At 33.9% G+C, this 27,949-nt stretch overlaps 1 protein-coding gene across 1 annotated transcript in view; it reads right to left on the bottom strand.

Annotated features, from left to right (window-relative positions):
- Positions 1–19,863: 19,863 nt before the first annotated feature.
- Positions 19,864–27,949, bottom strand: part of LOC129235207 (mannose-P-dolichol utilization defect 1 protein-like) — a 74,868-nt gene continuing 66,782 nt past the window's right edge. The window contains exon 5 of the mRNA XM_054868914.1: positions 19,864–20,784. Coding sequence (XP_054724889.1) covers positions 20,539–20,784 — 246 coding nt within the window. The 3' untranslated portion in view covers positions 19,864–20,538. The remainder of the gene's footprint in view (positions 20,785–27,949) is intronic.

The raw sequence follows: 27,949 nt of genomic DNA, 5'->3' as shown, positions 1-27,949 counted from the left end.
TAAACATCGTTGATTTATTCAAAAAAAAAAAAAAAAAAAAAAAAAACAGAAAACCAAATTAAATAAAACGTCCTGCTTTGCACATGTTACACTTCAAGAGCTTTATCCAATAATGTTTGTTCGAAGTCGAAGCAAATCTTCCTATTAGATCAATATATACATTGGAGTCAAATTTCCCCGTAGCACCTAATGTGAAGTTTTTCAAACTGTTCTTAAATAGTCAAATGAGAAACATATGTGCGATACTTGGAACCTTGTTATTGTAACATTAAAAAGTGAATTAAAAAGCATATACTGTTCATTTTCTTAAGCCGAGACTTAGCGCCAATTTGCGCATGCGTCAGGTCTGCTGTGATTTTATCAAAATAGGGAGGGAATCTCGGAAGTAAAAGGTTCAAAATAACGTGTTCAAAGACTGCAAGTGCGAGCAGTAAGTGCCCATCCTCAACCTATCACCTTTCGAGAACGGACAGTAGTGTCAAATGATCCACCTTAGATAGATAATAAACAGGTATTAAACAGATATACTGGTGCAGGAGCAATGATGTTATTTCGGTAATCGAACAACGAAACAAATAACTTGTGTACCAAAGAAATAAAAATAAAAACCAGAAATGTTGAAATAAAAAGAAAAATTTACCCACCAAATGAGGTTAAAATGAAAACATAAAACGAGCTGATGTGTGTGCATCACATGACTTCCTGTTACTCCAATTTAATGTCATTTCCCCATTATTGGCAATTTTAATGTGATTCAATTGTTTACTCTCTAAATATCACCAACAGTGGCCAAATTGAAACCAAATTTAGAATTAAAAAAAAAATCGCCAAGTTGGCGACAAAACTTGGCGACCAAAAGACTGACGATATATCGCCAAGTGTCCGACAAATTATAACACCACTTGAGTTTAAATCGAAATTAACAATGATTTCCCTCCAAAAAGGGGCAAAAGACCCCCTTAGGAACATCCGAATGCAACCAAAACGGAAGGTGCACAACTAGGTCCCACTAGGAGTCTTCGTACCAAATTTCAACTTTCTAGGACATACCGTTTTTTAGTTATGCGAGATACATACACACATACACACATACACACAAACGCACATACATACGTACATACAGACGTCACGAGAAAATTCGTTGTAATTAACTCGGGGGTCGTCAAAATGGATATTTCGGGTGTCTGTAGGTTCCTAGGCATATATCCACGTGTGGTCGGGTCGAAAAGAAAACTCAACATTCATTCGGGGGTTAGAAAAATGGAAATTAAGGCCGATTTTTGAGTGAAATTTTTTTCGCGAATACAATACTTCCTTTTTTTGCAAAAGGAAGTAAAAAAGAAATACAAAAATTCAAGTATAAAAATAAAGCAGAAAAACACACGAAACTATAAATGTTTTAAATCTTACGCTTCTATAGAAAATGTATATCATTTCATACACATCTTAGAAAATAATAGTTCCTGTTGGTTGAGACAACTAAGGAGCTATCCGAGAAGTTAATATCTGGTACATTTTCAGATCGTACCTATCAGCCATCAATCCTACCTATTATTCCGTCCGTACAATATTACCAGAGATTCAATGTTTTATCTGCATACTTGTCACACCTTCTGCGTGGTATCTGTTTGCGTTTCAAAACCACCTGAAAGACCTAGTTAATTTTTTATTACTCTTTAAATGGAACAAAGTCACTCTCTGATTAGATGAGCACTACTGTATATCTTCTCTTCTAAATGCAAACTAGGTTATGGTCAAGGTCGATTTGTAAGGAGAGCAGTGCTCACTCATGGCGGTCATCACCCAGTCTTACATTTCTTCGGCCGGAAAACATGGCAATCAATGAATCATCACGCTTTATTTAAATTAATTTTATTAATAAGTTGCAGCTAGAAAATTGTTTAACGCTCTTTTGTTTTGCTGAGTGCTCATCGTTTTCATGATTTTTATTTTCATTCATTTATTTATTAGCAGTACCCGCACGGCTTTGCCCGTGTTAGAAAATTGGGAGGTCATTTGGTTAGCTTGTATATTTACACATAAAAGATGATAAATTTCTCGCCTCTTTGCTATATTCATTTGCTCGCCCGTTTTACACGTTATGATAATTTTCTCGTCCACCACGTTATGGTAATTTGCGCTCGTCCACGTTATGATAATTTGCTTGGTAAAATGTTCTTAAAATTGGAATAGAAAAAGAACAAAATCGAATTTTCGAAAAATCGCTTCAAGGTGCACAGCCCCATGCTATAAACTAAATGTGTGCCAAACTTCATGAAAATCGGCCGAACGGTCTAGGCACTATGCGCGTCACAGACATCCAGACATCGAGACATCAAGACAGAGATCCAGACTTTCAGCTTTATTATTGGTAAAAATTTATTTCATTTTATTTTTATCTATTTTTTATTTTTTATTTTACACCTTTCAGTGTTTTTGCATCTGAAAACATAAAGTTTTTTCTCTGGCTTTTCTTGCTTTTTTTCCCTTTCAACAAATTGCTGTCACTGTTTCTTTAAATTTCAAATATGAACTTTAACCCACAAAAATTCTGTTCCAGGTGAAATCAAGTTCATGAAATTTTACTACAGCGAACTGATGTTTATTACATTGTATTTAATTGTTGTCTGCAACATTAGTTATTTAATGCTTTTATGTGTTTCGATTGGTATTGCAGTAAATATCTTCGGTAAAGACACTTAATTTTAATTCTAATCGCCTACTTTCTAGCAAAAGTTTTTAAAAACGAATAAATACACGAAAAAAAGGTTTAATATCTTGTAAAAATATCAAGAAAAACAAATAAACGTCAAAAAATATTTAAATAATTCAAGAAGTATTGAGAAAGAAAAAAAAAATTAGTCGTTGAGATGGAGAGATGTATGTCTGTTGGTCTGCCTGTAGCTCTGCATGTCTATACTTAATACTTTTAAAAGAATAATAAGATTCTGACAAACCTTTTTTTTTTGGTGGGAAAGATTGCGGCCATAACACCTCGCTCCAATATTTCATTTTTTGACTTGAAAATTTTTTGTTCAATTTTGAAGTTCAAAAATTTAACAGTAGCACCCAGGAGGGAAGAAAGATATATATATATATATATATATATATATATATATATATATATATATATATATATATATATATATATATATATATATATATATATATATATATATATATAAATGAAATGTATATATAAATCCCGAATTAAAAAGCAGGTTTGCTTGAAGCAAACTTTATTAAAAAGAAGTCTGATAAAGAGCATGTACAATTTTTTTTTTTTTTTTTTGATTTGGTTATTTTAAAGATTTTTTGAGCAAGTCGAAAGTTTTAAAAATTAACATCAGGGGAAATTCAAATCCCTTTATTTCGAAAGCAAATGCATTAAAAATTACTTTTTATTACCGAAACATTGCGAAAATAGTACAGATTTTGAACTACTATTTTCTATCAAGAAATAGAAAATACTTATTATTTGAGTCAGTGAGAAACAAAGGGATGTAAGTGGCGAAATTAAAAATTTGGAGATAACCAGTACAAATACAGTAGGTGAACTTCTCCTCTGTCTTGGAGAAAGAGATAGTGCTAGTAGGTGCTGCTGTATAGCATGATTTAGAAAGAAAATTCAATGGAAGCCTACCTAGGACGTTATCTTTAAACGCGTTTTACTTAAAACTTGCAAATGTCCATTTACATCCCTTTGCTTCTGACTACCTCGTTTGTGCAATTCCTCGTATGCTCAACATTGACGAAAGTTGAGGATTGGTTGACTGAATCGAAATGAAGTAAATTCAAAGAGCGACAAAGCAACAGAAGATTTTATTTTAATATAAATGATTGATTACCAGGACCCGACTAACTAAAAGTGAGGCCCTAGGCCCACAATAATTTGGAGGCCCCCCTGAAGACTCTATAGCGGGATAGGGTGATTACAGGTTTGGTCACCGTCGGAATTCATTTTTGGGGCCTCTTTGTCTGTCCCAGAATTACGCAAATCATTAACCATGTGCATTTATGAATCCCTTCTGGGTCCCACATAGTTGTGACATGGTAAATTTGCTAATAGCAGAATGAATAAAAATTCTCCTTTAAGGAAGTTTTTTTGCGATTAATAAGTTATTATTTTTTATTATTATCATGCATAATTCTTTAGGAAATTTGAGGCCCCTTAGGAAGATGGAGCCACAGGCCCAGGCATAGTTGGCCTGTGCTATAATCAGGCCTTGTTGATTATGCGTATCTTTTAAACCTACTTTCTAGTAAAAGAAAGAAGAAAAAAGCATAAAAGAAGGCTTAATGCATCTTAAAAATATAGCTAAAAACAAAAAAGTCAAAATTAAAATTAAATAACTAAGTAAATAGCGAAAACTTCAAAATTGGAAAGTAGGGTTTTGATATGGGGAAAATGTGTTTCTGTCAGTCTGTGTCTGTTTGTCTGCCCCCCCCCCCCCCGTAATGATTTTTGAATGAGTACTCCGATTCGAACAAGCCTTTTTTTTTTTTTTGTTCGAAAGATCTCGGCGAAGACAGCCCTCATTCACCATATGACACCTCATTCCCATATTTCCACATTTCACTTTTGACTTGAACAATTTTTGCTCACATTTGAACAGCTCAAAAAACCTTAAGATTAGCGCCTAAGGAAAACTTAACGCCAATATAGATCGCAGACTTCGGCGCATTTGCTTCAAACAAAGTGTCGAAAAAACCGTTTGATGAAAAACATGTATTTATAGACGAGATATTTTTGACTTAGTTATTTTAAGGGTATTTTTTTAACAATTCAAAATTTTTAGCATTAACAAATACACAGACAAATATTTTTGGAACCGAAAAATGGAAAAAAAATTGTGCAAATTATTAATAGTCTCATTTTTTGTTTAAAATAGTAAAAAAAAAAGTTATTAATAAAAATCAAAATACGGCCACATCCCGTACTGACGCATGTTAAAGATAAATGACGGAATCAAAATGAAATGAACTCAAAGCGCATATATGTTTTTACCAGAGCTGCGGAGTTGGAAAACGATTCATTGGGAGTACTCAATATAAAAACCTTGATTTTTGAATTTTTTGAGAACTAGTTCAAGATTACTTCTCATAACTTCATTTATAGTAAATTGCTCAAAAAATTTGAAAAATTGATCCGAAAGTTTTTACTGGAGGAGAAAATATATAAATTGAAATGTTTATGAAAATAAATAATTGTTCTCGTTTTATGAACATTTATGAAGAGTTCCCGTTATTATATTTTTTATTATTTTACCAAGACAACTCTTTCTGAAATTATACTTTGGTGCGATTGAGAAGTTCATTTCAGCAGCGAAACGAAGTGATACACTTGAATGTCGATTGGAGTGATGTCGCAAATTTTTGAAATCAAATAAAATAAAGCGAACAGTTGTGAACAAAAAATTCACCTCCAATATTTGAACTGCCGAAGTTGTAACTGTACAAAGTCGCAACCCCTAATCACTCTGCTACCACATTTCTGGAAAGCGAACAGCATTTGTTTTATATTCATTGCATACAATATCAGTAAATTAATTTACAGAAATTAGATTGAAACGGATGACTCAATGAAAATTATTATTTTAGAGGGTTTTTTTAATTCAAAAACTCAAGTTAAAATCCGAATTCATAGTGCACTGCATTGCGAGCACAACTTTCACTGCATGCTGAAATGGCACTCTGATCTTACATAAATATTTAATAAAACTTTTACCTAAATTAAATTTGTGCTATTTCAAAATTCTTTAAAAAATATGAAGAACTATAACTTCTAATGCGCTTCTATGAGTATCCGCACTTTTTATTTTTTGAAGTCGAATAACAAAAAATTCGGTAGAAGTTATTGTCTTTATAAATCATGACTTTAGTTAACAAAGTCAGGTGGCGTGGGACAGGAATAGCTTATTAATTATGCAAGTTTATTACCATAAGCCAGTTAAAACATCGAAAATATAATCCTGTAACAGTAGATAAATTCCCAACTTCGTTCACTGCCCGGTTGGAACCTTTTCAAATAAACGGCTCAAACGAAGATAACCTAGAGCTGTTCTTTTCTTTTGAATCCGCGGATATAAGCCGACGATTCATTATTTTTGATAATTTTCTCCACAGGAGGTTGGCAACATGAGCTCTAAAGTCTTCCCAGAAAGCAACAGACGGATATTAAACATTGCTTCAGCGCTCGTTAAGCAACTCTTCAAGAGCGGGTCTGGCAATTGTTTTGCAGAGAAGACTTTTCTACGAAAGTTTCTGAAAAGTTTTCCGCTTGCTTAATACGAATTATATATGTGCTCGAAACAGGGGTGGGGAATTGGGACGATGAATGTTGGCTGTCATGTCTCTCGGAGAACCCTTCATTGTTGGAAAAGTTTAGGAAACATTTAAAACTTCCACTTTTTAAAAGAGCATCCACTGAAATTAATTGAGTTACCCCTAACTCTTTTCGAACCAACTCCGAGAGGGATGAGTTTGTGTTTCAGAAGTGGGAACCTGAAAAATTCTTAAGATTTTAATGTTTAGGAAGGAATGTGTTTTATGTCGAAAACGCTGAAATTTGAATATTAAATCGCCACGAGGAAAGGTGAATGAGTCAGCCACAAAGATAAAACGCCGCGTAACAAATCATTTAGCATTTCATGTGGTTAACCTCTTACTCTTGGGAATCTTATTCGTAGACCAAACTTTTTATTTTAACTTAACAATTTATACTATTAAAACCTGTGCGCGTCTGTCTGTAACTATCTCCGGTCCAAAAGTATTAGGGTAGATGTACGGGTGCACCGGTTGTGTCCACTGTACCAGTTGTGTGAAGTTTCATATTCAAACAGGAAAACCTAAGAATATTGGGCATCCAAACCCAAAACTTGTTGCAGCTATGTGTAGATACATTTAACTGAGAAGAAAAACACCGTTTTGTTAGGTCTTATTAATAAAAATCTTTGTTCTCTTTATCTACTTCCACCCGCAATATTTTTGTACATTGCGTATATTTAGTCATTCTAAAGATTTTTCCAAGAATACTTGGTTATTTTTCATTTTGTAGTTTGTATGCATGTATAATAGTCTGGCAGGCCTTTCGCAGCTGCTAGTTCAGCTGATGTAGACACTTTTAAAACGACTTACTAAATATTTTAACCTGTGCCTCAACTATTGTTGAAAAGGAAGGGGAAAAACGGGTTCATTCCCGGAAATAAATTAAGATTTTTGAGAAGGAAATTTTAAAAATTCCCCGGAATTTTCAAATAATTTGAAGAAAGGAAAGTTTATGTTTTAACCTTTTTCCTACACGATTTTACAATTTTAATGCTTTTTACTGTTGTAAATGCAAATTACGAAACTTTTCTCTAAAAAAATTATGCTAAATAGACTGTTTAGCAACCCTTATCTGACGATTTTTTAATGGTTCGCAATTCAATATTTAGCTGATTCATTTGAGTGTTTAATACTTCTATGAATACTACTAATCTGTAATTAAACATGAAAATGATTTATTTGCATATTTTGCACTCTTTAATAATAACACTGAGATAAGTCTTAGTATTCATAATACTTATCACGTCAGCAAGAGTTGCTTGCGTAGTTATTTTCGGACAATTTGAATTTCTTTAAAAAGAAAAGAAAAAAACTTTTTCAACAAGCATATTTTTAGTTTCTATTCTATTTCAATTTTAACTAGCTTGTTTTATACTGAGAACATAGAAGAATTTTCAGCAATGATATGATCTAAAAAAAACTTACATAATCGTGTTTTAAGCCTAGAATCAACGCGGAGTTTGTTTATTTCCATATTTCCCTATGTTCCCCCAAAGTTCCGGGTTTATTCCCCAAAGTTCTGGGTTTATTTCCCAAAGTTCCGGGGTTTATTCCCCGAAATTCCCGGGTTTATTCCTGTAACTCTTTTTTTTTTTTTGAGCCATTACGGATTGCTTATTGTTTTCATTTGACTGTTTATGACGTTCCTATGATTTTATTTCTCCCCTACCTTCCTCTGCAGCACCACCCTCGACCGGTGCCTCCCGATTCTGCTCCTCCAGCGAGCAGTCTCTAGGTTGCGTCCATATCCTACACATACGCATACACACACACACACACACTACTGCACACACATGAGCGCCAACATACATACGCCTACACACACACACGACTAAATACACACACACAAGATTGTGATTGCGAAGAACATAATTTGAATTCAAGATGCCAAGAATTATTATTATTATTATTATTATTTTGTATCTCTATTGCAAAAGAAAATGTCCCCTCGGTAATCTTCAATTCTAACTCCAACTCGGAAGAAAAGTTTTACCGGGATACTGGGGTAGAAAGTTACAGGGTAAGAAAACCGCAGGAAGGTAGATCACTCAGAACCTACTAAACCATACAAAATAATAAGCATTTTATTTTTAAAAAAAAAGGCTGAATCTTTATAACTCGTTCCACAGATCTTACTCTTCGCCATCAGACGGAAAAGATTGAAATTTCCCCAACTAACCTACCTACGAACCATCAACATCCATAATCACTGCAATCCGCTCGAACGGAGGGTGCCATTCAAATGCAAAAGATTCCAACCTAAGCGACAGAATGAATCAGCAATCTCAGATTTCTAGCAAAATTCGCTAATTGAAAAAACGAATCTTCTCCCTATCGGGTCTTTTTCAGATGGAACGGTTTCAGGGAATGGGGATCCCCAGCGAAGCTTTATTAATAATCTTTTGTGTGGGTGATGTAGAGATAATCCCCACCGCTGCATCCCAAAGCAATCAATTCGCGCGTTCCCGTATCTATCAATGATGTCCGAATCATTGCATCGTCACGGATTGAATTGAATGATTATAATTATGGTTATGCATGCAGTGCCATCTAGTGGCATGAATGCAACCTATTATAAGTTTCTATAAGCATTAAATCATCATGTATTGATGTTACGACAAACCGTCCAGCAAAACGATTCTTTCCCAAACATTCCCAATACACAAAAACTTTTTTAGTCTTAATAAAAAATAAAAAAATAAAAAAACACAGATTTTCATGCATGCAAAAAAAATTTGATGCAACGGTGTCATAATTTAAGAACCAAAATAGGTATGTCTTACACTAACCCATAGATGAGTATCTATGGGTTATAGAGAAGGACAAATTGACCCTATAGCACTAGTTAACACCAAAAATGCATCCGGCTTGAATATAGCTATTTCCGAAGTATTTTGTCCCGCTAAACACGAAAATCACCATAAAAAGTTGAGATTAGCTCTAGTTTTCAAGATACAGAGCCAACTAGGATAGTGAATTCTTACTAATGCTCTTTTTTCCTGACAGATAGAAATCTCCCCCCCCCCCTCCCCATGGGACAGACTTTCTTCTAATTTTCGACCCCAGGTTGGTCTAGAAAATCTCACTACATTAAGACCGAAATGGACTTCAAGAAATTTAAATCTGGGAAGAGAAATGCCCGAAATAAGCCTCTAGTAGATCCACCCATTTCTGCTTCCCCCCATGCTCATTCTGCTGGGAATAATGAAGAACTTCGTGAAAGCTGTGATCAAAAACAATTTTCCAATACCTTAGAGAAAAATTTTCAAAATATATTAAAGCTAAGGTTAAGGAGAGAATTATTAACGGCCGTTCAACACGCGCAATTATGAAAATCACTGGTTTTGAAAAGAAATTGTGAAAGGAGAGAATAAACATCCAAGAAACTTTAAGGGTATATTACAAGTATTTCCAAGCAGCAGAGAAGACGAAAACTAAAAACAGTCGATCAAGCAATCCCTATGGAAGTTCTGTGACCATTGATGAATCATGTGTCTATGAAACTCTATTTTGTTCCCTTCTTCCAGGATATGTTTTTTTAAAACAAAAATTATGAGTAGTGAGCATGAGAAAAGGTTTCAGCAAGATATCTTTACAATGGAACACAGATATCAGGGTCACTGGACTGAGTTAATGCTCTCTAAATGCTGCTGAACTATTACAAGAGATGGACCTTCTTTTGACATACAAAAGGCAATCGAATATGAAGCGTTTACAGCAAAAAGCAACTACTGCTTTCCGAATAATAAGCATTGTTTAATAAAACAGGACCTATTTAATAACATTTATTGCACAGAATGTTTTCCCCCTTTTTAACATGACCTTTAAATCAACGTGTGGTTGCTGTGCATCTTTCTCCAGTGGGCTTTTGTGTACCTTGAAAACAAGAGCTAATAAAAAAAATCCACTACCATATTCGTTTTTCTCGACCCAAAGTTAGTAGGAATCGACTATTTAAAACCAGGATACAGACAAAAAGTTATTTTTTTGTTGACTAGTGTAGTTGGGGCAAGCCTAACACAGCAGCATTTTAAGGCTAAGCAGATCCTGATCACAGCAGTACGACGCTGCCAGGTTAGGTTTGCCCCAACTATAAGTAATATGGTTCCTTCTGTATCGTTTCATAGTGATTCATAATTGAATTACGTATGCTATGCTTTCCAATGGCCACTGAATAAGCTTTTAATTACTCGCAATCAGAAGTTCATCTTCTGTCCGTTTGGTATAACTAATCATTCCGCACAAAAATCCAAAACTAGTGGTTATTACAATGTTACTACTATTTAAAAATAACAAAGCAACCCACAGCTCATATATTGACCATGGAAGAAGCGCTATGAGTTTCTTGCCTGACTGTTGGATTACAGCAACCTATCTATATAAAATTCCAAATTTTCAGAATTAAATATCTATGAGAACGATTCTCCCAACTGTAACATTGACTGAGAACTTTTGTTCTCGTCTTTGTCACCTGCAGCATAATTAAGAAAATCATTAAGAAAAAATCCATCCAACACCAAATGAACAAAAATGTAAATCTCGCTTCCACTGTAAAAAGGTGCGAGCACTCATGCAAAACCAAGTCAGTTACTTTAGTTAGTGTCTTGGAACGCACTTATTTAACAACTGCGTCATAAATTGTTTCCTAATAAGTTACCTTGCCATACTTATAGTTAACAGTATCAATATTCGACATCTTTAATTCTATAATATCTTTTTTTTTTCTTTCTGTTCGGGCTTTGTTATGTGCTACCTTTTACGATCCTCTGAAATGGCATCCAGTCTTTCAAGTGCAACCGTAAGGTGCGAATGTCGATGTCACAGATAATTTCAACGCATAGTTTTCCAGAAACTGAAGGTACCTGGGCTCTCTCATTATAGTCATCACGAAAGTAAGTTTGTGCAATAACGAAAAAAAAAAATTAATTTAGGCATAAATCGAAAGAACATATTGGGACATTTTTTAACGCATAAGTTAATTGCCCTCGTTTTCCCGTTTTGCAATATAACGCCCTAAAGTCTGATGAAATTTTAAGCAAAGTCGCCAAATTTAAAGATTTGGCGAGAAATTGAAGGAACATCGACATCGATGTCACATGACTAATCCACAGTAATGTAAATTTTGAATCAGCGGAAATTTTTCAAGTTGATCAGATTAAGCAAGCAATATGCCTTTGACAGCTTCATGCTTCCAACTAATGTTTCTGCTTGGTTTTTTTTTTTTTTCCTAAAATTTCAATTTATCACTTTACTTAAGAGTAATAAATTACTCAGTTGGTTTCATTACGCGTTTTGTGACAAGTTAAAAAATTGTGCAATTTAGTCTTCCACTGTTAAAGCATTTTACAAAGACAGTTAAAGGTTCAGTTAAAATTGCATCAGCCTATAAAAATTATCTTTAAAAGTACAATATTTTTAAAGCAAAAATGTGGTTGCATTAAATGCGATTCCCCCTCCCCCCTTGACAACGTTAGTATTCAGGAAAAAAAAAGTGACACAAAACGTGCTTTCAAAGCTGCTTCTTTGTACAGCATGCATGCAATATCGAGTAAACAAAGAAAAAAATATACACAAGTTTATGTTTTAGTTTAAAATTCATTTCTGTTAACTTCCTGACTTAATAGGTTAATAAATACGGTTTTGTTTGATGCAAAATTATATGTTGCCGTTGCATTTTCCGGCGGAAATCAGAATTGAAAAATGAACCGGCAACAGATGTTATTTAAATAATTACTCGATCATCCTTTGTGGCCGATCCATCCATTCCAAATCGGCATCCTGCCTCGCACATCAATACCCCCTCGACGACAAAAGGCCGCCCTTGTCCAAAACAGAACCTCAAAAGCATCGCGACTATGTAGCGTGCTGCGACCACCAGCACAAAAGGAAAGACTATTCTATGGCCGCACGTGGTATCCCGCCTTATGAAGTCCGAACTCAAACAGTTATGTCTAGCTTTAATATCAACGCGGACAATGAGGACACGAAAAGGTCCGACTGTCTTTTGAGAACACGCGAATGGGTTTCCTTTCTGACGGAACCCCCTTCTTCATCATCGATACCAACCCCTCAAATTACGTGATTTCGGCATTATGTTGAAGAGTCATTACTGAGTGACAGCGGCTGTTGGCACAAAAGGATCAGGCGATCAAAGTATGCACAAAATCAAAAGTTTGGCCGAAGAGTTTGACTTTTTCAGCGATTTGGCTCTTATGAAAGGATTTCGAATGTGAAATGTATACATTGTTTTCAATCGCACAGCTGTTTTATTCCCAGATATTTCGCGACTTTAATTCACGTGTAGTTTATAAAGCCGTTATACGGTGCAATTGGGAAAATCAGTGTTTTATTTATTACAATGCCCTTAACAGGTGCTATGGTGAGAAACAGGGGAAATTCTTATTTAAAAGGTTTTTAAAATATTCATTGTGGTATTCGAGCATTTCTTCAGCGAGTTTTCTTCTGTATTAACCAATTTTTAGCCCAAATGTTTTCAAACTTAATCAACCATAAAAATATTGACACGGAAAATTCATCGCGGAAGATTAAACGTCTTTTCAACACTTTCACAAATAGGATGGCTCGGGATGCTACGATGTTTAAATAGTTGCGTATTTAACTGCAAGAGTTGTAAATTTTGAACAAACCGATCATTATTTCATCGACTTATATAGCAATAATAAAAAATAAACTATCAGACGGGGGAGAAAATTTTATTATTTAGGTTCCGATGAGCCAGCCAGTGAAAATCAGGGAATCACGACATGAAATCATGTAAGAAAAGTTAATACACATGGTAACATGACGTAAAACGGAAGATTAAGAATTTCGCGTCTTAAAATATGCACGACTTGTTGATAGTTGTAAATGTTTCGGTACACAAACCCATCATTTCGCATTGAGACAAGTACTGATTTTCAACGGAAATAACTGCTTCAAGGTCAATCAAGCAAACTTGTTCCGTTTCATTTCGTTTAACCCTCCAGAACTCGAGTTAAAATGAGTAATTTAGAGCTCAAGCCAAATAAATCATTACACGCCACCTATTATCACAAAAAAAAATATATTTATTTTTTCAGTTCAAAATATTTCATTTACATTTCAATCTAAATACCAAGTGAAATACGAAATAATAGAACAAAAAAAAAGTTTCATTTCTTCTTGGTGTGAGTATCTCTCTCAAGATGGGGGGGGGGGGGGGTGCAGCAGAAATTTCAAGCTGCCTACACATACTTTAGAATGCGTCGACAGGACAACTGCCAGTAGTTGATTACTTTGCCTTCTATATTAAATATAATAACGATCGTGTTTGTCACTGATGATAATATTACAAGTCTCCGACACGTTACCAAACGCAGTAAGTACAAATATATATATATATATATATATATATATATATATATATATATATATATATATATATATATATATACACGAAAAAAAGACGAAAAGTAAAACATATTTGAAGACACACATTAAATTGAATTTTTTTCTTCTCGTGTTCATTCAAGTGCGAGTTATCCAAGTTTAACTGTTCCAACAAAGAGGGCAAAAATCTCGCCAAGTAAGATATGGATTAGGTAGATATCGATTGAGCCGAAACACACATGCATCTGTGATATTTCTGTAATCATTCATTTTCCAACTAGTGCGTTTTGTTTTGTTGCTACCACTTTCCTACCCGCAGTTGGCACTCCGTTTCCCTCATCAGTCATAGAGAAACTGGAGAATTAATAAAGTGTTCGCTTGGGGGGGAGGAGGCGAGAAAAGGTATAGTTATACTACCCTTCCTTCCCCCCCCCCCAATTTTTGGAGGATGGAACAAATACCTGTCGGTTAACAAAGGAGAACGGTGGGAAGTGGAAAGCCTGGTATTGGTATTGGATTTTGTAAGGCTGCTTTCCTCTACTTCTGCTTTTCTTGCAAAGGATATTCATCTCATTGATGTTGATCCCCCCCCCCCCCCGTGTTTCTGTGAGTATTTGTAGTACTAAGTAAATTGATGAGAATTGAGAACTAGTGGAATTTTTCGCTCTTCCTGTGAGAATAATTGGTGCTGGATGCCATTTGATTCGTTCGTAGCGAGTGATGGTGATTTATTCACCACCTCTCGTTCAAATTGCATGGGATTTCAATTACTCTCATCAAATGGATTTCTTAGATGCCTTTTTAAAAGAAAATATCTTTATACAATAGTTTTTTTTTTTTCAACTGACAAAATACAGATGGCTTATTTTATATTATTAAATATAAAATGAATGATATGTAATTAAAGCAATCATAGACATTAGTAAGATTTTGCAACTTTTCGATTGCTGTAATTATTCATATGGCGTAAAAAGATAATTACCAATATCGGGAGAAGAGACAAGAGTTATGATTAACCTCTCTATATTAGAATTTTTATAAATTATTACAACTGTCATAGCTACTGGATATGATGTAATATTACAACTATTCTGCCGTGGGCAGGAAAATTTTCCTTTCTTTCCGTTTTTTTTTTTTTTTTTTTTTTTTGAGCAATCACGATTGCTTATTGCTTTTATTTGACTGTTTTGAGGTCCTATCATTTTATTTTCCCGCTAGCACCCTCTGCAGCATCACAGTCGACCGGCCGCCTCTCGATGCTGCTCTTCTAGCGAAAACCGTCTCCGGGTTGCGTCAATATCCTACACTTACACGCATACATACACGCAAGTACACACCCACACAAACATATACACACACGCATACATACAGACACCTACATATACACACACACCTACACACTACCCACACACTCATGCCTGCACACAGACCCAAACACATATGCCTACACACACATACACATTCCCCCCCCCCCCACACACACAAACTCAGACACACAACTACCCACACACTCATACCTGCACACAGATATAAACACATGCCTACACACAAACACATATACCCCTACACACAACCCCCCCCCCCCCACACACATAAACACACACGCCTACATACACACACACTCGTGTTTGTGAAAAATATAATTTGAATTCAAGAGGTCAAAATTCATTTTTTTTTTTTTTCAGTTGCACTGAAGTTTTATTGTGCAAGCTTGCTTATTTGTTTTCCGCTGAAACAAAGCACGTTTCTTCAGATATCTCGAAAACTCATTTCTGCTGATAGTGCCATTTACCTGCCCACGGCATTATTGCTCTTTGTAAAGCTACAAATTACTAACCCATAGCTGGAACCAAGGCAGAATTGTAAACATAAATCGGCAGTTGTTTTGTAAATAAAACATTACGTAGCAAAATTGTAAAAAACAATATTTATTCAAACAAATTAAGTTGAAAAGAATACAATGCATACAAATAAATTGATATGAATATATTCCATGATTACATGTGTTAAATAAAATTTAAATTACATTAACATACCAACCATTTTGAGCAACCAAGAGATTCCAAAGTACACAAAAATCACATATCACATACTTTATTAAAAATATTTAATTAAAATGAAATAAATTATTTAAAATATTTTTTATTTTTATGGAATTCTTACGTACATAGAGCACATACGTTTTTTGGTGAAATTAAGATAATATTCTGTGGTATAAGAAGAAAACATGAGGATTTTATTTTATTTGATACATTCATGTTTATTGTTCAAAAATAATTATTATTAAAGCAAGAAATTCGTTAAATTTTGAATACTAAACAATGTCATTGTTAAAATCTATAGTAAAATTCTTTATATGATTCTTTCTATACATGATTTATATTTGAGTCAAAAAACATATTCGTCTTGATAATGAATATTGAGAAACCAAAAAGATATAATCTAACAACTTTTTTTTTTTCAAAAAAATACAACCTTAAAGAATACACGGTAAAAGACCGAGTAAATATGCTATTAAAATCAAAGTATATTTGTTAACTCCGAGTATATTTTGTCTTTATATTGATCCAAAAAGTTTAAGTAATTTTAAAATCGTTACTTGATGTGAATTGTTCCTACAACTTCTACCCACTCAAATTATTTGCAACTGCATTTTTGTTCTTAAGAAAAAAAAAACAAAGTCATTTATTTCAAAATAGACGAAATTTAAAGTCCATGCACGCGGAGAGCCAGTGTTTAAAAACTGTAATCTTCAGTAAAAACTAAAACTAAAAGAAAAAGGTCAAAGATAGAATATCTAAAACATTTAGACATTGTGATCTATGAATTTAGACGTAGATAATGCAAAAAGATTTAATTCTTATCACTTCTCTTTTTGATAATACATTTTCAAGTACTGTATATCACAAAAGTTAGGATATTTACTGCATTATAATTAAAATTTTTAGTGGAATGTCAAAACCAGACTACAGTACAGTAAATCCTCATTAATCTGGACCATATTAAACCGGACTGCGCTTAATCCGAACATCCATTTAGCTACATATACTATTGTATAATAAACATATAATATTGTATAATATTGTATAATAAATATATTGTATATTGCATAATAAAAGACGAGTTAGTGCAAAACCTTTTTCGTAGGCCGTAATTTGTATTTTTGTAAAAAATTTTTATGCAGCTTTATGTTTCATTCTCTTGAATTCAAAATACAATTTTTACTCAGTACAATTGTTTGTTCGTCTACCTCGGCTCAATTTCTAGGTTATTAAATCTGTACTTTCATAAATTCGAACGCCCTTGATCGACTATTCGTCTGCTGATGAGGTTCTATTGTATTTGACCTAGCATGTTGAGTAAATGAAAATCTAAATTTTCCCTCTAACATTAAAAGTTAATGAACTTAATTTTAATTGAAAAAGGTAGCAAAAAGATTTTACGACAGGATCAAAGTCTAGTTTAACAAATTAGGGAATAAATGTTCAAAGAATTTATGAATAATTTATATCAACAAGTTACAACATTTGGAGTAATTTATAAATAACATTTATAAATTACTCCAAATGTTGAATCTAAGACTTTTAAATAAACATGGTTGATCCAGTAAATAAACACCTGAAAAACAAAATTATAACACTTTAAAATTTTAATGTGGTACATGTAAGAGATTCAGAGGAAATAAATAAATGGAAAGTATATTCACGATTGTGTCCAAAATAGTACCTTAATATGTTATACGTCACATTTTTCCAACATGAGTTAAATTTGGTCAAAAAAAAAAAAAATCCTCCTTAGAAAACATTAAATTAATAATTTAGCTTCTAGAAATTTCATTGGCTTCTAAGTTTCTGACATAATATAAAAATAACAATAGAAAATATTGCAATAAAAATGGTACTGTACAAAACTTATTTTTTAACTTTGTTTAACACACAATACGAAACACCTCACATTATAAGTCAATATGATTAATCATAAAAAAATATTGGCAAAAAAAAGTCGGATTATACTTCAATATAGAGAAAAATAAATAATCATAAATTGTTTGAATGAAAAAAAATATATATTTATTAATCAGTAACTGATTTCAAACAGTTGAGAACAATTGAATTTAGTATTTAAAATGTTATTTCATTTCATAGCACACAGATTTATGAGACTAAGAATATTTCGTAGTGTACTGAAAAAAAAACTTTAAAGGCTTAAAATTTATTGTATTAATAAATAATGTACACTAAAAACATTGAAGCATATAAAGAAAACATTTTCATGTTTATTTACAACGAATATAGGATATAGGTACACATAAAAATAATTACATGGAATGTTACACCGATATTAAAAACCAAAAAGATACATAAAGTGAAAGATTAGTTGCCTTATACAGTTTTTAGATTAACTAACTTTAAAAAATATTGTATCAAGTCACGTGAAAAATAATAAAATACAGGGTGTCCCACAAAAATCAGGATCCCTTTAAGGGTGGGCAGGATGTGTCAAACGGATTCAGAATTGCATAACAATGTCTTAAGAAAGAATTTCGAGGGATGTTGTTGGGTTGTAACAATAAAATCCATAAAAGTTGTGGTGTATGAAACATTTATGTGGTCTAAAATAGATTTGAAGGTAAGAATCTTCAGTATTGCTGCAGGTATCCAAGAAAATCCAGGTACATCCGGATGTGAACGCATTACGTTCCACAACACCAGCACTGCCGTGATAAGCACAAAAATCGCACCTGCACTTTTAACAAAATTGAGTCAATTGTCACCAGGTGGTTCTTCATAACGTATTTAATCTAAATATAATGTTATATAATCTTTAAGAATGGGAAATATTTTTTAAAAAAATTCTGAAAAAGTGGCTCTGACCCGAATATATGGAAATGATAAACTTTAAAAAAGAATTTTCCAGTTTGAGCTCGATTGCAGATTACAATTTCGGGCTTAGCTCGGCAGAACATCTCTTACAATGATGGAAACTTTGAGCACCTTCAGTATCATCCACGACACAGAAATAGTATCATCAACCACAGTATCCGTAGTATTTATGGGCAGCATATCTTTTTAGTCATCTCTCTGGGTGCTCTTGATTTCTTGCAATTCTAATACTCCACTCCTATGACGTTTTCGACCACGGAATCTATTTGTGGCCCAAATCTAAATCCTTTCAACAAGCCTTGCCTTCCTTTGAAGTATGCCCCAAATTTTATGAGGACATAAGAGTAATAATTACACATTGAAGCAATGAAGACCACAGTAAAAAAAATTACATATTAAAGCAATAAAGACCGCTATATAAAACTACATATTAAAGCAATGAAGATTGACCTTCCCCCTTCTTTTATGTAAATGGATAGATGACAGATAACTGATTTAAAAAAAAGACAAAACCTGAATATTATTAGAAAGGAAATCTTTGCAAAACAAGAACTTCTTTCACTGCAGCGTGCATAGTAAACCCATTTATTTTTCTGTTAACTAGAAGGGCTTATAAAAGCCTATTAAACCAGTCTTAATACCAGTGCAGCTTATAATAATCAGTTACGATGAGTCATTTAAAAAAATAATAAAATATCTTCAAAAAATGTCGACAAAATTAGCGACAGTAACCGTGATAAGTCTAAAAATAACCTTTTCGACAGTAGCAAGATATGAACGCCGTTGTGATGGTCAATGTCATGTTAACTACGTGCATGTTCCACATTTTACATCTGTGCAAAATAACTACAAATACAGAATGTGAAATTATATTTTCTTCGATTTTTCTTTAATGGGCATGATTAAGGCGTCCATTTTTATGCTTTTTGAGCAATAATTTCATATACTGAAGAATTTATACTACCTCGTTTGAAGACTCTTCACTTACAATCAGGATCATCATTTTGAAGGGGGAAAAATGAGAAAATAAGAATATAACTGTATCAAATTTTAAAAAAACATGAGAAAATTCTTTAGAAATCATCAACCTTTAAATTTATGGTCGAGGAATTTTTTTTATTTTTTGGTAAATTCAGTCAAATTTCATGTATGTTATCTAATAAACTTCAAACAGAAGTGTCTAAATGATCCCTCAGGCAGACTAAATAACGACTAGAAAGTAATGAGGAAAACTTCTAATAGTCAATCCGCAGAAGTTGGGGAAAATATCGATAATCCAGGAGGAAACCCTTGAAATTAGTAATTTACAAAACTCAGAGTAAATCAAAAAACTTCTACTCGTTATTTAGTCACCTAATTCATACTCAGAAATTCAATATTTTCTTGTTCCAACTGATAAATTCAAACAAAAATCAAAGCGCTTCAAAACTTCAAGTAAACATTTTATTGTAAGAATCAGAAATTCGTTCTTTCATGCGATTATCGCACAGTGTCATATTCACATTAAAACAAAATCACCGTTACAAAAAGAATATTGCTAAAAGAAATCCTCAATTATTGTTTGAAATACAAGTAACTGCCCTTGTCTAAAAATTTATATTCTTTAAAAGTATTAAATTGTGTACAAAAATCAAAAGTTATTCAATAAATTACATCAATAATGCTGTATTCCGTAGTCCAAATTTTCATCCACACTGTTAAAAGTTCAATGATTCACTAAGAAATAAGTTAAACCTAACAAAATTCTGCAATCCTGATCTTATTGGTAATAATTTTCACCAGTAAGATGATTATAGCTAAATTTTGCAAGATGTAAACCAACTTCTTGGTGAAATACTAAACTTGATTTTTAGCAGTGCAAAATTTCATGGCTTACTCAAGATAAATTAGTCACGATGAAAAAATATTGCTGACGAACTGCATTTACTGAAATGCGATTATTGACGACTTCGATAGAAAGTTACGCCTTCTTTTTCTCTCTCTCCAAGAGTACACGTGCAGTCGCCTTCCAATAGTAAAGAACCTGGGCAGCCAGGACGCCGTTGGCCAAAGTTGCGATGATGAAAGTGAAGATAATCACAGGATCACCAGTTTCTTGAATGGAAGTGAAGATCCGAGCCATGGATCCCAAGAAGAGCAAGAATACCGTAATGGCGGATATTTGCCCGGTATGGCCGTTCTGATAGTTCTTCGCCGCTTGAATCATCTGGAGGAGAAAAAAAGATCTTAAATAAATACATTAACATGACTGGATGTATAAAAATAGGAACCATCATTAGAAACACTTTCTATTTCATGTTAAGCAAGTGGATCAAACTAATCTGTATATTTCAAAGTAATTCATATTTTCTTAATCGGCACAGTTTAGGCATTCAGTTAGTATCCCTAACTATAAAGTATAACACGTCTTAGAGGCTGTTCATAAGTGATGTGACATTATTATTCAACATTTTTTATCCTCTCCGACTTTTGTCACGTGTTACACTATATTACATAGACATATTCTCATAAAAATGTGAGTGATGCCATACCCTCCCTCCCCTTTGTCACAAACTGTAATAATTTCACTGACTCGAACCTCAAAGAGTGGCAGCATTTGTGGACAGCCACTTATTCAACATTGAAGCAAACAATATTCGGGCAGACGAGTATCAAAGTTCTCAAAACATTAAATGATTAGGATTTAACCATACTGTTTTTAATTTTAACAAATGTTGTAGAATTATTAAAATGATATTTGACAGAAAGGAACCCTCGGTCAAAAATAAAAATTGTAAACAAAACATGATAAAAAATTTTAAAAATAGAATCTTGAGTTTTATCACACTTGAAAAATATGTATAATTATATTAACTATACGTAATCTAAATGTGAATCAAATATTAAAAAAAAAATTTTTTTTTGTTTTGCATGTAGCATGAAACATCTTAGTGAATAATTCCTACTTTCAAAAATTTGAAATTATGTGAAAACTAATATTCAAAATTCTACATTATTGGCGACTCCCGAGACTGCGTTGTCCGTGGTAAAAACTTAAAAGAAGTTTCCGGCAGCGAGCAAATGTTTCTTTTTTACATAGAGAGGTAGTAACGTACACAAAGAAATGCATAGGGACAGGTGCGCTCCCCCCCCCTCCAAAGATTTTTTAAAATATTTTTTATGGAAATTGAAATACAATGGCCGCCGCTTATATCAGCTACATTTGTTCTAAACAGTTTTGATTTCATAAAGCGACTGATTCAATACAGCGGCTAATTCAATAAAGCTGGATTTTGTTCGGTTTTTGACGATTTGATTCATTAAAGCGTCTAATTCAATTAATCACTGATTCAATTAACCGGCATCCACTGTATTTCAGAAGTTGTTTTTCATAATATGATAGACAGTCGAACTGGGTTTTGATAATCAGAGGGACACTATAATACAAAATGCGGGTTGGGGATGGCGGAGGTTGGAAAAAGTCAAATTTCAAATTGTAATCCACATGAAATTGAGATTCAGGTTGTTCCCCCCCCCCCCTTTTTTTTTCGTTCAGGAGAAATACCTGTTGGATCATCAAATATTGTCATGTTTGGGTGTTTCCGTCTATAATAATGAATGAGTGAAAACATAAAACCCGTTAAATCGTAAAAATGCAAGACAAAATGTGGAAGTGTAAAGGAACATCAGAAACATGGGGGCGGGGGGGGGGGGGGAGGGCGAACACTACAACACTTCATCGTTGGAGTCACCAAACAAAATTTATTTTTAACTTTTTATGACTTCATTGCACATGTTAATTACACCGGGGAATCAGTACCGACCTGGAAATGGAAATCAAATTAAGAAATATTGAAACTAACCTATTCTTGTATTTTGATTGTACGATTTCAGTTCTAAAAATTAAGATCAAATGCTCAAAAAACATGTTTAATGAGGTCGTTTCCAAAATTTTAAAGGTATTTTTTTTCTGAAAGAGCATGCTTAAAAATATAAGATCTGACCATTTTTTAAATAATTTGTTCAAGTTAAATATTTTTAAAAAATACTTAAATTGGTGCGCTTTCATTGTTTACGTTTCTGTCGTGTGACATCGCAAATGATGAAATGCCATTCAGTGTTGCCATTCACGGTCCAAAATATTTAATTCGCATCTTTACTCACGTGTATTGGCAACGATATGGTTGATAGCAAGCGTAGAGCGCAATATTTAATTCGCTTCTTGATTATCATAACGTAGAAACGCGGTAGAAAGATGCTCCAAAATACATCATTTGTGACGTCATCAAGACCACGCCTTGTTTGCAAAATCGGACAGTTTAAAAAATTAATTAAAAAATAACTGTTGGGGAAATGAAAGTATTTTCTGGGTTCATGTTTTTTTTTTTACTTATTCCATCAATTTCAGTGACTAAAATTAGTACTTTTGACTGAAGGAAACAACCCCATTGTGAAACAAGCTTTATAAAAGTGCAAGATAGATAATTTTCCGAATACCATTTTAAAAAATTTAGTCTCCTCGCTTGTTCCTGCGTGTACTGTTGAAAGATAGTTTTCAACAGTTAGGTTTCGTTTACACAGCACAAGAGAAAAACGAAGAAGAAAAGAATAATTTCAGGACCAATATTTAAGAAATGTATTATCTTTCGAACCAATATTCAAAATGAAGGTCTTTTCAGGTTTACACGTACAATTCGAAAAATTTGAAATGGATTCAATTAAGACAGCTTGCCGTTTCGAGTGAAAAAAAAAATAAACATAAATTCGGAAGTAAATTACAGCCCAGACAACACGTTTTCGAATCAAGGGCAAAAAAATACCAGAACTTCGGTATTGAAAACAGAACTATAAAATATCAGATGGGAAATTTAATTCCAAATTCACAAAAATAAAGACGAATCAAATTACATGGCAGTGCAAAGAAGTGAAGCCTTCCAAATTGAATTGTCGAATAATTGTAAAAGTGGAATATTCGAAACGAATTTTAAAAACATGCGACCAATTCCAGTACCCAAGAAAATTATATACTATAAAAATGACAATCGAAGGTAATATCCCTAGTTTATCACTTGGATGCATACACCTCGCAGAACCAGTCCTCGCAATTTACTGTCCGGAAGAGACGAAAACCAGACAGCAAAAATTTCCAGACGATATCCTTCAAGTCAAGTGAGGGGAAAAAAAACGAGACAGCCTTCCGCTCCAGAAACGCAAACGGAAGATTAAAAAAATATAAAAAAGGGGATAAAATGAAATAAATAAATATCACGTGGAGGCTAACTACCGTCCGTTTTATTTGCTCGCCGCACCATGTAATTACAGCACACTTTTAGGCAGCGGGACAGTCCAGTACCAATTCCCGCGCCGGGCATAAATCATCCCTTCTAGAAGAAAGTTCCGCGACCCGTTCAGGAAGGAGGAGGGTGGTTGCAAAAACTCTCTCATCTCCCCAATTCCAGCCAAGATCCGGCACCGCCTACTCGGCACAAGTTTTAAAACGAATGGCCTAATAAAAGTTGGTAAAAACAAAAAGAAGCTAAATGGCAACTAGCCGTCTAGAATTGCTTCTTTTCTAAATGAGAAAAGAAACAGTTTATATACATGTATATATATATATTCCCAATTGTAGACAACGTAGCAGTTTGAACGGATGTGAATGGAAAAACGTGTTTTTTTTGCGTTTCAGACTGATTTGCTTATAGTTGAAGTGTAAAGGAACAAATAAGAGGCAAATAAAATAAAAATTCGGCAGGCTACCGGAAACGTAAAATAGTTTCGCCTTCAAATTAAGAATTCTCCTTTAACACTTACTTTTTTCATTTCATTGTTTTTGGAAAACTTCAAACCTTAATTGCTTTATGTATAGTTCATGTCCCATCTAACAAATTTGGGCTTTGTAGAAGGTGTTTTTGAAACAATTGATACATCTGTTACTGAGGGACTGTCCAGTAGTCGCTTTTTCGGAGATAACCTGATACTTCTTGCCTCTCAAAACAAGTAACCTAGCGCGAATCGTTATGGGTGAGGTACACTCAACTTAAAAGGTTTTTGTAAAAAGCATGTTAAAAAAAAAAAAAAAATTCATCCACTTTTCTGAAAGCCCTCAATTCTTTTTTCAATACGTCGCGATTTAATAAAGATAAAGATTGAAACTCCGCCATAAACGAGCTCCATTCATTCATAATGACGATTAGTAGGTATAAAAACATCTGGGGTACACAAAAAACCAGTGGAAACTATTCAGCGGAATAAAAATGAAAAAGCAAATTAGAACGATAGAATGCCGCTAAGCTGCCTCATTCGCAAAGGCAAGTTTTCTCTTTTGATTAGAAGCTGCCTGGAGAGAGAACGATTATGATTCCTCATGATTAGTATCCATGATGATGCGCGGCACTAATCAAGCCGCAAACCAACCTGCACAATTGAGAAATCTCGGGCGGTCAGCACAAACAGCCCGCCACCGTATAAAACAGGAGGAGGCTGACAATTCCTCGATGAGTTTTGAAGCCCAATCAAGACTCGAGTGGGAGGCAGTGGTACTAGTGTCACGGGGGAAGCGACAGAGTCGAAGAGAGGTCTCGACAACGGGGCTTAATGAGTCATGTGGAACCGACTAGCCCTCGTGTCCCTGGCAGGTTGGCGAGCGCGGACCACATGAAAGGTTTCCTCTCCTAATTCGCGGGGACGGTACGGAACCACTAATCAGGGGGTGGGCCGCAGCCCCCTTCACGACCATATGGAGACGGATTGAGATGGAAGAGGATGGGGAGATGAACTTCCCTGCGGTGCGATGGTGAGAATGTTGAGGCAATCGGTCATAACAGATATGTGCCTTCGTTTCCCTCTCGAGAGCGATCCCCCAATAACAGCGAGACAGCGACCGCTTCGATTTTCTTTTTTTTTTTTTTTTTTTTTTTTGACTCCTTTTGAATTTCGACATATATTGTACATAATAATCTCAAAAAATGCAGTGAGGAGCAAATTGATTTAAGTGCCAAAATTTAAAAATTCGAGATAGCCTGCACAAATGGTAGGAGCACCTCTCCTTTGTTTCGGGGCAAGAGTTAAAACTAGTATCCCTGGTAGGTGATGCTACATAGCAGGATTTAGAAGAAAATTTCAATGAAAGTCTACCTAGGATCTGAATTTCAAATGCGTTTTTCTCAAAACTTTCAAAAGTCCACTTATATCCCTTTGCTTTTCGCTACCACAAATGTTTCTTATGTTTTTATTCAACAGACGTCAATGAAAAAACATTTGAAGCAGTGAAAAGCAAAGAGGTATAAGTGGACGGTTTAAAATTAAAAGAAAACCCAAGGTAGGCTTTCATTGAAAGCTTCAGAATCATGCAGTATAGCAGCACTTACTAGAGCTACGTTTGCCCTAAAACAGGCTCGAGTTTCTCCTACCATTAACCACTAATCTCGTTGTACTATCGTAACTCATATCCGTTGTCTCCAAATTTTAATATTTGGCACTTACAACATTGCGCTTCTATGACCTTCATTTGTAAAGTAACTTTCGACATCGAACAGTAATTATAAATTAGCAAATAAAATCTTGATGCTTTTGGGCAGTAAGACAACTGATTCCATCACTTAGCATCGCAATCAATGAGATATCACATGTAAAGCAAAAGGCTAATTGTAGTCGCTACAGTAAACGAATCACTACTTCATCCACATTTTGCACTTTTTACCATGCTTATTCCATTTAAAAATTTAGTCAAAAATAACTCGAAAATATTCGGGAAAGTATATAGCTAGCATTACTCGCTGTACATTGCTTAAATATAGCTTACATGAAAGAAAAAACTTTAAAATAGATATTTATTAGAATTGCTAGGAGCTATTGCATTGTATTCAAATTTTCAAATTTAATTGACGATCAAAGGTGTTAAAGTAAACTCAATTTTTAGGAAAAGCAACTTTCAAAAGCTAGCTGCAGATGCAACATAACTCATCGAAAATGCGTCTAGTCATTCATGGCAACTTTGAGCAATGTCGGCAAATTTTGCGTCACTTTAAATTTTATAATAGAGACGTACCGAGTAGCACTTTGGCCGAGTAGCCGAGTACCGAGTACTCGGCCTTTCATTACTCGGCCGAGTACCGAGTTACCGAGTACTCGGCCTTTCACTACTCGGCTGAGTTACCAAGTACTAATTACGTTTTAAGAAGGACCACCGACACACGTGATGAATTTTGAACTTATTGGAATAGTTGTATAGACCTCCTTGTATATATAATAGTTTTTAAAACTAAATTCCTGCTGAAATTTAATTACGCATTATTTAAAACATTTTGTTTATGTCAAAAATTTTACAAAAAAATTATATTTAAAATTAAAAATACATAAATAAAAGGTATGAATCAAGTTGGAATTAAAACAAATTATACCAATTATAGTTATAGTCTGCCAAAAATGAATAATTTTTAAAAGCAAATAAAACAAATGTGCAGGAACACTGCAGACACATGTTTCTGCGATATAAGGAACGTCTTTTTCAGTGCATAAAATGTGAGCTAAAGAATGTAAAGACATTTGACAAAAGAATCCGACTTTTGTCGGATGCCTTTAAAGCCACGAGCTCACACTTTGTGCATTGAAAAATTAACTCCTTGTAATGCTATAACACATGTCTGTAATGTGCTTTTAACGCTGTTTTATTTCCTTTTATTTTTTAAGCAAAGGTATTTTTATAATTCTTATAACTAATTTTTGTTTGTAGCAAAAATCCATTTTTAATACAAAAATTCCATATTTTCTATACTTACTTTTTTTGCACAATTTTTAATAAATAAGTTTTATTTACTTTGGGGACATTAAAATAGAGATTTATTCCATTGAAGCATTACAAACTTCATTATTCTCAAAATTTAAATTTGACTTCTATAAATGATTGCAGAATATTATATATGCATGCACTTTTTTATAAATTTTAATATCTGTCTTGGACAATATTCAATTTTTTGCAACTACACTGTTATAACCAGGGGTTCCAGACGAGTGAAAATATTCCCTCTAAGGTGAAAGCATAGTGCCTGAAGGAGCAATGCAGGCCAGAAAATAGAGCAGAGGAGCCAAAACAGCATGCAATCGCAGAAAGACTCATTGCGCATGCGCTTTTTGCTTTAGACATACATTCAACCACCTCAATATGGCGGACAAATAATGATTGCGTTTGTGTGTCTCTCACATTGAATGAAGTACACTATTGGATTAAAACACAACTTTTCTAGGATTAATTATCCGGAATTACAAGTAAGTACAGCTTTTGATCACTTTGTAGCTTTTAGGGCTTTCAAACATAGTTAAGTGTTTAAAAGTGCATTTATTGCTTTTCAGTAACCGTTAGTCTTCTAGTTCCCGTTTACCGTTACTATCGTGAA

This window comes from Uloborus diversus, chromosome 2, assembly GCF_026930045.1.
Source record: "Uloborus diversus isolate 005 chromosome 2, Udiv.v.3.1, whole genome shotgun sequence".
Taxonomy (NCBI): Eukaryota; Metazoa; Arthropoda; class Arachnida; order Araneae; family Uloboridae; genus Uloborus; species Uloborus diversus.
Note: the sequence above shows the minus strand (reverse complement) of the source record. Positions and strands in the feature narration are given on the sequence as shown.